Source organism: Candoia aspera, chromosome 5, assembly GCF_035149785.1.
Source record: "Candoia aspera isolate rCanAsp1 chromosome 5, rCanAsp1.hap2, whole genome shotgun sequence".
In the NCBI taxonomy this organism is placed as follows: Eukaryota; Metazoa; Chordata; class Lepidosauria; order Squamata; family Boidae; genus Candoia; species Candoia aspera.
The window spans coordinates 98530117-98541111 of record NC_086157.1 but is presented as its reverse complement, the minus strand read 5'-3'; the positions used below and the strand labels follow the sequence as shown (position 1 = coordinate 98541111).

Genomic DNA, 10995 nt, shown 5'->3' with positions numbered 1-10995 from the left:
TCAGGCAGAATCGGAAATGGTCCTTAACAAGTCGGTCAGCTCCTTATATCTTGCTGGGTGATGGACTGGGAAATCTTTCCTGACCTATCCAACCCTAGATCCGGAGCCTGATCCCAGCATCTCTGGACAGATACCTGAACCTGTCTCTGGGCACAGAGGAAGTGCTTTCTAATAGAAGAGGCTCTCTGTAGTTCAGGGTTGAACTGTGGAGTCCTCGGTGCTCTCTGAGCCCGGTTGTTTGTTTGCAGTGCTCTGAACACTGAAGATGTTGCCTAGTCGGGCAACGAAACGTCTGCAAGCAAACAACCAAGCTCAGAGAGCACCAAGGACTCCAAAGTGCTTTCTTCTGGCCAGTGGAAAACCACAAGCCCAGATCAAAACAAGGAGCACCGGGGAAGAGGGCCACTAAGCCCAGCCGCCTCCCTTCCCACAAAGGCTGACCCCATAGACCCATCCATCAGTTCAGAAAGAACAGCTTCTCCCGCTCCCTCTCCCTCAAACATAAAGGCGCTGGACAGGCCCCGCCCTCCTCCTCCTCCTCCTGCAACCCCACCAGGGATAGAAAATTGGACGCCGAAGCCAGCCCCCTCCCACCGCTGCCCCCAGTCCTCCACCTCGCAATGCGCGGGAACAAAGCAGCGCCGGGGGAGAAGTAGCGTGGCGGGGCCGGCGGGCAGGCAGGACGGCGGCCCAGAGGTAGGGAGGGACGGAGCGAGGGAGGGGCGCCAGCCCTACGGATCGCCCCCCGGCCTCCGGCTGGCACCCGAGCCCCGGCGCGGGGAAGCCCAGCCGCCTCCGCCGGGGGATCTCGGGCTTCTCTGGTCGAGTGCTCGCGCCAGATCAAAGGCACCTCCCTTCCTTCCTGCCTTCCTTCCTGCTGCGCCAATGCCTGGGATAGGGGCCGTCGGAGCTCGGTGCAGGCACCGCCCGAGAAGGCGCCCCAACCAGGCCAAGGAGAGCGGCCACCAGGCGGACGGCACCGGAGAGACCGCCATGGACGCGGCCATCTGGATCTACCAGTTCCGCCTGATCGTGCTGGGCGATTCCACGGTGGGCAAGTCCTGCCTCCTGCACCGCTTCACCGAAGGCCGCTTCCCGGGCCCGATGCACTGCGATCCCACCGTCGGGGTGGATTTCTTCTCCCGCCTGGTGGAGATCGAGCCGGGCAAGAGGATCAAGCTGCAGCTCTGGGACACGGCTGGCCAGGAGAGGTTCAGGTACAGTCGGCGCGGGCCCGGCGCTCCCGCTTCCCGCCCCGCTTTTGCGGGCTTCTTCGCCCTCCAAAATTTCCCCCAACGCTGAGTCCAGATCAGCGTTTCTCAACCTTGGCAACTTTAAGACATGTGGACCTCAACTCCCAGGATTCCCCAGCCAGCCACATGTCTTAAAGTTGCCAAGGTTGAGAAACGTTGAGTCCAGATGAAAAATAAAACGGACTCAGGAGCGTCTGAGGATGTGCAGAGTGCCACTCCCTGGCCAGCCCACTTTTGCCGCTTGTGTGTCTATGTCCGTGTGTGTGCGCACGCGCGCGTTAATTTACAAGTAGGCTTACGGCTAACTTTTTACTCTCTCTTTGAATATGCAGATATTCAGATCTGAGCCTCTAGAACCGGGGAAATTAACTCCGTCAGAGGAATAATTTGTGGTTTTCGTTTGATACCCGAATTCTGTGCTTGTATGGGTGTACGAGTGTGTACAGCTAAGCGGGGTTCTAAAGTACAAAAGCTTTGCAGCAAGAAATTTGTTTCTTTTTAAAGGAAACAAAACTCCTCTTTCTTTCCTTGGTAGATTAGGAAGGCTTCTTCTCCTTCTGAAATGAGGCATGCCTGTGGCCAGATTGTATCTATGGTCAAATGACTTCCACCACCCCAAATCTTCAGCTCCCCACCCCCACCCCGAGTTCCATTTAAACAAGCAAGTTTGCTCTAGTCCATTTCTGATAATTCAGAACCAAAGAAACAGATTGGACAACGGGAGGCATTCAAGTTATCCATCCGGAGAACTTCCATGCCCCCAGGAAAGGTTGGCAGGGACTTGCTGAAACAGCTTTGAAAGCAGAATTGATCAATGCAGGAAGAATAAGGCAGTGGCTATTAGTTGTGTTAGCTGTATAGTGCTCAGAGACAATCTGACTCTGGGCACTAGTTGGCTGCAAAACACAAGTGGGACTGGGCATCTGCAGTGGAGGAATGATGTCAAATTTTTACTCATTGTGGCATGATGACATCATCACAGCTTAACTGAGTACCTATTGAGCTGGATTCTCTAGGAGGAGAAGATGAACTGAATACAGTATACCTGACTCATATCCTTAGTTCACACAATATATTAATTCCTAGCTAACTGCTGTTTATGAAATTAATCCCATGTTCTAACCTTAGTTATTTATTAAATTTATACATGTATCATAAACAAACCACATGGAATGAGCCTACACAACATCCTAAGCTAAAATGTTGTGGCTGGTGTAAGCACAGTAAGGAGGAAATTGCCCCTCAGCCAAAGGGAAAAGATGCCAGGTTGTTGAACTAACCAGCCCTCCAGGTAAAGTCCCTGCAAACGCAGTTCTTACATTTTCATTATATGCTCACCCCTAATTCCTGCTGCCAAAGTGAGAGTGTGGTCTTGAGGGACAGATGGTAAACTAGATTAGGCATACGGGTTAGTTTCCCTGTTCCTGGGAAAGGCCAGGTTCTTTCCAGGTGCTTGTTTGTTATGGGAAATAACATCTTTGTTGCTCTTTGGGTGCCAACAAAGATTAAAAGCATTTGAAAACATGTATCTTTTAATGCAGATAAATAGTACTAGGCAACAGAACAGAACAACGCAATAATAAAAATATAGCAGTAGAACAGTAACAGATTGATTGAAGTAAAGTTGGAAAAGGTTAGACTACTTTTTTTAAAAAAAGAGGTTTTATAGAATTAGACCTATGAACAAATCCTAGCTCTTGATGTGTGAAGCACCAGTGAAGAAAAAATGCATTTGAATACATGTAAATAATGTTTTGCTCATAATTAAGCAACTGTGACCAGCTCATTCACAGGGGGAATTTTGGAAAGTCCATCTTCCCAGACCTTGTATCCTTCAGATACAATTCCTTGTCATATACTGGCTAGGATTTATAGTCTCAGCCAGGATTGTCTGCAGGGGGTGGGCTAAAAAAGTTAAGATGACAGTTGTGGCTACTTGCTCAAAGCCCTGCCTATTTTTTACATGTGTTACAAACACCTCAAAAGATGCAGAGTGTCAGTTGGTGGTTGCAGCTGCCATCATGACATTTTTTATTCCCCCCACCCCCATGTTCCTGATCACAACACTTCTAGCAGCTGGTGAGCCAGCGAGTTGGCTCATTTGTTCAAGAAACTGAATAACTTACCAACCATGTTGTTAAGCAAATCATGGCACTTTTTTAGAAATGAACTGCTACTTCCATCTCCTCATTTTGCATATTGTAGAATAGCTTCTACAGAATGGGCGATGTTCCCTGTTTTCTACTACTGTTTGGCCTGTTGTAGTCAATATTTCCTCCTCAAACAGAATTTAAGTGAGAATAACTAAGAAGTTTAAATGCTGTTGGTTAAAGTCTGAGTGGAATGGTTTCCTGTCCCACAAGTAATGCTGATGAACAGAGCAAAGTTGGGAGGCTGGTCAACTCAATGATTCCTGCTAATGAATAATAACTTTTCTTCTTGTAAGCATTATGCAGGTATCTCATAGACATAGGGCTCCATTTTTTTCCTTTTTTTACCCATGTCTGGCAACTGAGAATTATATTTTGCACAAGTGAGGAAATGAACTCTAGACCAGTGTTTTTCAAACTTGGCAGCTTTAAGTTGTGTGGACTCCGACTCCCAGAATCCCCCAGCCAGCATGCTTCCATAAAGCAAAAAAAATTATTGTCTGTACATTCTACATGTGTTCAGGCAACTTATATGCACACTTGATAAATTAATTAGTATCTTGATCACCCATATAAACAAACACTTTCCAAGTGTTTATCTATATACATACATATACATCTATACATGCAGAAATATAACTGTGCTGTTTGAAGCTCCTATTTCAACCCACATAAGTAAAACATTTTTGCAGTGAATAAGGGTTTTTTTTTTAACTCTTTCTCTCTCCTCCTCTGTTTATCCATTTTGTACTTTATGTTGTGATGACTTCTTGGTCAAAAGTAGACTCAAGCAGGGCCCAAGCCTTTTCAAGATGGCGGACATAGTTGGAATTGTGGGAACGTGTTATGGGCATTCTCAGAAAACAATTGCCATAGTGGGTGTGGCTAGTAAACACCCATTTACAAGAAGGCAAACTAATGGAGTTGCTTCCTACCACCTCGTCTATCTTTATAGGATACTCTCAGGGCCATCCAAAGGGGAGGTCAAAAAAGTCAAGATGGGGCCCACAACTGTATGATCAAAGCCCTACCCCTTTTCTACATGTTGCAATGCACACTTGAGTCACACATTTGTGGCCACCATCTTTACTTTTTGATCCCTCCTCTACCCCATAGACTTCCCAGGATACTCTCTACCATCTCAACTTTCTTTTTTTGATCCCATAGACATGTTTCCAAACAAAGCACCAAACTACCATTCCTTATCATCAGTATTTTCTAATAATGCCTCCAGAGTATATTCAGAGCTTAGAAGTATCACTGGAAATGAAGGTCATGTTTTAGGCTGGTGCTTTGCAACTTGTTAGCTTCCTTGTTTTTTAAAAATTAAAACTATATTAAAAAAAACTGGGGTGGGAGTGGGAATAAGCAGCCTGAGATGGCAATGGATACTCTGATATCTAAGAAATAAATTTTTATTTGATGTAGAAGTTAGCAAGTCAGGCAGAGGACTGGACTGAAACTATCTATACAAAAGGCTAGTTTTCCATAGAGGCTGGCTTATGTATTCCAGCATCATATATGATCTGGAGAACCCAGTTCCCCAGACTAGCTGGCACTGATATCCTGAATTACCTTTGCACAAGAGGGCAAGCTGAAGAAGAGAACAAAATTGTCTATTGTTTTCACTTGAATTCCATCCACCTGAATTCCATCTATTGGCATCCATAGAATGTGGGGTGGCATTGCACACCACTTCAGCATGGTGCAACACAAGACCCAACTTTGCACAGGTAGAAAAGGAGCAGAGCTTGCAGTGTCAGGCCACAATGCTGCTTTTATCCTTTTGACAAAAGCAACCAGATCCTGCTGTCCCCTTCCTATTGCTTTTGAAAAGTACCACTCTAAAAAGGTTTTGCATTCCTGCTGAGCTTGTCTCTCCCTTTTAATTTTACAGGTCAATTACCCGCTCCTATTACCGAAATTCAGTAGGAGGTTTGCTGGTGTTTGATATCACAAACAGGTCTTCTTTTGAACATGTATATGATTGGTTGGATGAAGCAAAAATGCATGTTCAGCCTTTCCAGATTGTCTTCATCTTGGTGGGACACAAATGCGACTTGGAAACAGAGCGCCAGGTTACAAGAGAGGAAGCTGAAGAACTAGCATCTGCCTGTGGCATGAAATATATAGAAACATCTGCCAAGGATGCCACAAATGTTGAAGAATCCTTCACTATTCTCACTAAGGACATATATGAACTTGTGAAAAAAGGAGAGATTTCAATACAGGATGGATGGGAAGGGGTGAAAAGTGGCTTTGTTCCAAATGTTGTACATTCCTCCGAGGAGGCTACCTCACTGGGAGAACAATGCCCTTGCTAAATCTTTTGCATGCTGAAGAGCCATCAAATTTAACAGGGGTTGGAGAATAAGGCCAGAGTATGCAAAAGTTTATTTCAAAAGATGCATTAGATCAGAGATAAGTGATCTACGGCTTCTGAGATGCTTATAGCTCCTAAAATACTTACGTGTGGCTTGCAGGATTCTATAAGGATCACAAGAATCAACAGCTTCTAATAATTAATTATGGGAGTCAGCCAAGTCAGTGGTAACAAAAATGCAGTTTTTTTAAAAGAAAAGGAAGTCCAAATTCTTTGTTTTCCATCTTTTGCAACTTTTTGAAGGACGCATATCACTATTTTCTACAAGGCCGACTCAGGTTTATCTATCATTTGTTGCTAACAATTTTTTTCAGGACGTTTTAACTATGAATATTGTCAAGAGAAGTGGAGCATGGTCATCACATGTCCTTCACAACCACCATGTGCATGAAATAGGATGTATTAATCATATGAATTTCTCCATATGTTTTCATTGTGGACCTCAGGGGTAATCATTCATTTGTCAGTGTTTAACTTTCCCTTAAGAAAAGTTCCAGTCCAAGAGTGGGCAATCCTTTGGGGATGAAAGGGACTGAACAAGTTGGTGAGATTGGTAGTGGGGCAAGATCCACTAATCCATTCATATTCACTTGGGCTCTTACACTCACTGCTTCCTCCTGTGAGAATTATCTCACACCAATTGTCTTTCCAAGTGGTGGAGGCACTTTTAACAATCTTGATTGGGGTCCCTCGGTTGGAAGAAAATAAAAGCTCACTCCCAAGCCAAAGATCCCTCTGATGATTATTCTGAGAGAGAAATAATGATGTTTCTCACTACACACCCATTTTATCAGCAGAACTGTAGCAGAACTGGAGGAGGAGCGGGAATTCTGGAAGTTGAAGTTGCTGAAGTTGAGAAACACTACTCTAGACAGTCTAAAATAAAAGCTTTGGAGTGCCAACCAGGATTTGGAGGAGACTTAATGTTATGATTCCTTTCCTTAAATGTTGCCATCTAGTGAGAGCTAGGAAGTGTGCCTTTTCCATAGCAGCCCTTGCCCAGCAGAACACCTTCCCCCTTGAGATCCAGCAGGCCCTGCCCTCTTAACCTTTTGGAAAGCCGTAAAGAGCTAGCTTTCCCCCCAGGCACTGGGATAATAAAAGTTGGAGCCTAGGGATTGCATAGATGAATAGGTGGAGATGATGAATTAGACATCTGGTTTTTCTTGGCTTTGTTTGTTTCTTCATTTATGCTTTTATTTGTTTATTGAATTCATAGGTTGTAAGCTGCCCAGAGTTGTGTTTTACAAGATGGGCAGCTGTATAATTTTTTTTCATAAATAAATAAATATAAATAAATGATTGGAGGGGGAATAAAGGAGAAACCCCCTCTATCAAGGCTGCCCCCTTGTTGCACTCCACAGTACTAAAGGGCTACCTAACCCCACGTTTTTGGTTTTTTTTGAAGCAACGTGAAACATGTAGACCTGAAGAAGTTTCATGCTGCTCTGATTTCTTTCTTCCCCCAGAATGCTGATTATAAGGCAGGCTTCTGCAATGCACTACCCTCCAGATGTACTGGGACTACAGCTTCCAGAACTTCCAAAGCCTGTAAGCTCAAATGCCAAGCATTCTGTACATTAATGGTATCCTGCTAAACCAGACTTTTTATCAGTTGCTGCGAACCAAGATTGTAGAAGCCAGTCCCTTATTTTCTAGTGGCTCTGCTTCACCTCCAGAACATGAGAGATTGTTTTTGGAGGATATTATTAGCCAAACACCCAACAAGCAAGCAAACATCTGAACAAGCAGTGAGCTATTTTCTACAACACTCTTGCTTATAAATTACCGCTTTTTAGGGTTTACACAGAATTAAAATGAACTATGAAATATGGCATTCCATTGAATTCCTGCTTTGGTTTACTTACCCTGATTTCTGTGAAGCAACATACTAAAATGTCATACCTGCTCCTTCCATTTAAGTACTTGATTGCACCCACCAAATTCTTCTGCCCTTAAAATCCTCTCCTATGTTGAAGTGGAGAAGTTCTCTCTGTGTGTGTGTGTGTGTGTACGTGCGCACCTCTCACATTCACTCACTCACACACACACACAAACAGCAAACACTGCATGAGGGGCCAGAGCTCATTGGTAGAACACATGGTTTCCATGGAGAAGCATCAGGTTCAGTCTTAAGCATCTCCAGGAAATTCTCAATGGAGCTCAACTCCTGATGATTTCACAAGCACATCCATGTTGTTTCGGTGGCAATTTGACAGCAGCGGTTTGCTATTGTCTTCTTCTGGGAGAGTTTTTCCATGACTTAGGCTAGGTTCTAGCCCTGGGATTTCCCAGTGGTCTTCTATCCAAGTACTAACCAGGCTCAGTCCTGCTTAGTTTCTAAGACTAGATGACATTAGGCATGGAAACCTGCCCCAAACCTTGGAGATTGGTCAGATGGACCAAGCATAAATCAGCATAAGGCATCTTCTTGTTCTTTGCAATGCTTAGAATGTAATGCAGCTCTGCATCAGTGGACTTTTCAATTGCAATTCTTTGCCATTGTTGAAATTGTATGTAGCAAAGAAATCAAAAACTGTTGTCACATTGGTAAATATTTTTGATATTTCTTCTGCGACTCTTATTAAAAATAAAATGTAATAAACAATTTTTTTCTGAATCTTTAAAAGTGCATGAAAGAAGCACTGTTAAGAACAAAATGTTTTTCGCAGTGGTCTGTGTTATTAATAATTATACTCCATACAGCTTAAGTAGAAAATTGGTAAAAATTTATTTGTGGTGCAAATAAAACACTACAGGTTCATAATGGGTAAAAACATAATCAAATACTGTATGTAAACTTGCTTTCAGGTAATTGTGGAAAAAAAACGTCCCTAAAGGGATAAGAGCAATGAACTAGCCAGACAGGCGTATATTTTTGTTGCATAAACCAACAGGCTACAAAGGAGCTTTACGATCAGAAAAAGATGACCAAATCTTCATAATGGAAGATCTTTCAGCTTAATGTCAACTTCCGTTTTCTCAATGTATTTCTCCATTGGCCAGCCTATTAACCTGGTTACAAATATTTCCTGAAGGCTGATTTTTAGTATAGTTGCAAGTAACTAACCAAACAGTTTGCAGACTGGCAATAGAAGATAGCCATAGGAAGAATGAGGAGTCAGTTTGTTATATACATACACACATTCATACATATATCTGAATATTTTAATTACGATAATAAAATCTAGTACAAACTAAACTCAGAAAAAAGAAACTAAAAAGACAGAGTAAAAAGTGCAAAGAAAGAAAAAGAAAGAAAAAAAAGGAAGGAGTTAAATAAAGAAAAAGGAAATAAATATATAAGGAAGTGACTTCCAATCTTCATCACAACAAGTATAAACAGCTTTGGTAGCTCTTTACACCCTATAACAGATATCTCTTCTTCCCATAACCTATCCCTTATCTATAAGCAAATCCATAAGGCATCAACTTTTCAATCCTGATATCAGCAAAAAGTCTAAAGGGTTGCCAGAATTTCATAAAAAGATGTCTTATTTTAACCTTGATCAGATAAACCAACTTTATACTCCTTCCTTTTACCTCTGAAAATCTTAATCTTTAGTTCATTAAAATATTGCCATAAGATCTGATCTCTCTTTAATTCTTCTTTGTCCCATTGCATAGGCTTCTTCGAGGCTTTAACAAGCCTGTTTTGTAAATCCAATAAAAAGACATTATCCAGGTCATTCTCTTGGTTTATCATTTGCCTTTTCCTTTTAATTTTTAAAACTTCAGCCAGCTTCTTTTGTATATCCTGTAAAGAGACCTTATCCAGGTCATTCTCTTGGCCTGCCACTTGCATTTCCACTTTAAATACCTTCCCTGTCTTGTAACCCACACTTTTTAAAATAATCTAATATTTCTGATTCTAGCGTTTCTGCCTTCAGCAAAGGATCGTTACCTTGTCGTGGTGCTGGAGCTTGAGCACCTCAATGATGCCATGAGCTAAACCGTGAAGGGCCACCCAAGACGGGAAGGTCATGACAGAGAGGTCAGACTAAACGTGATCCCTGGGGAAGGTAATGGCAACCCACCCCAGTATTCTTGCTGTAAAAACTAAATGGATCAGTACAACCAGAGATATGTCGGTATACCATCGGAAGATGAGACCCCCAGGTCGGAAGATGGTCAAAATGCTACTGGGGAGGAACAGAGGATGAGTTCAACTAGCCCCAGACGTGATGACGCAGCTAGCTCAAAGCCGAAAGGACGGCTAGCGGCCGACGGTGCTGGTGGTGAACGGCAAATCCGATGTTCTAAGGATCAACACACCATTGGAACCTGGAATGTAAGATCTATGAGCCAGGGCAAATTGGATGTGGTTATTGGTGAGATGTCAAGATTAAAGATAGGCATTCTGGGTGTCAGTGAACTGAAATGGACTGGAATGGGCCACTTCACATCAAATGACCACCAAATCTACTACTGTGGACAAGAGGACCACAGAAGAAATGGAGTAGCCTTCATAATTAATAGTAAAGTAGCTAAAGCAGTGCTCGGATACAATCCAAAAAACAATAGAATGATCTCAATTCGAATTCAGGGCAAGCCATCTAACATCACAGTGATCCAAATATACGCCCCAACCACAGATGCTGAAGAAGCTGAAGTAGAGCAGTTCTATGAGGATCTGCAGCACCTACTGGACAACACGCCTAAAAGAGATGTTATTTTCATCACGGGAGACTGGAATGCTAAGGTGGGCAGTCAAATGACACCTGGAATTACAGGTAAGCATGGCCTGGGTGAACAAAACGAAGCAGGACATAGGCTGATAGAATTTTGCCAAGACAACTCAATGTGCATAACAAACACTCTCTTCCAGCAACCTAAGAGACGGCTTTATACATGGACTTCACCAGATGGACAACACCGAAACCAGATTGACTACATCCTTTGCAGCCAAAGCTGGCGGATATCTATACAGTCGGTAAAAACAAGTCCTGGAGCTGACTGTAGTTCAGATCACGAACTTCTTATTGCACAATTTAGGATCAGACTAAAGAGATTACGGAAGACCCACAGATCAGCTAGATATGAGCTCACTAATATTTCTAAGGAATATGCAGTGGAGGTGAAGAATCGATTTAAGGGACTGGACTTAGTAGATAGGGTCCCAGAAGAACTATGGACAGAAGTCCGCAACCTTGTTCAAGAGGCGGCAACAAAATACATCCCAAAGAAAGAGAAAACCAAGAAGGCAAAG

General features: G+C 43.0%; 1 protein-coding gene across 1 annotated transcript; it reads left to right on the top strand.

Annotated features, from left to right (window-relative positions):
• The first annotated feature begins 788 nt into the window (after positions 1–788).
• Positions 789–5900, top strand: RAB39A (RAB39A, member RAS oncogene family). The gene is made up of 2 exons (XM_063304469.1): positions 789–1217; positions 5301–5900. Exons 1-2 carry the CDS (start codon positions 886–888, stop codon positions 5725–5727), a joined length of 759 nt encoding a protein of 252 aa, XP_063160539.1. The 5' UTR covers positions 789–885; the 3' UTR covers positions 5728–5900.
• The last annotated feature ends 5095 nt before the right edge of the window (positions 5901–10995 follow it).

Bases quoted from the DNA above. Each gene is read 5' to 3' on its own strand.
- RAB39A (XM_063304469.1), top strand. From the start codon at position 886: ATGCCTGGGATAGGGGCCGTCGGAGCTCGGTGCAGGCACCGCCCGAGA. The intron at 1,218-5,300 runs GTACAGTCGGCG...TTAATTTTACAG, and splicing joins GCTGGCCAGGAGAGGTTCAG to GTCAATTACCCGCTCCTATT.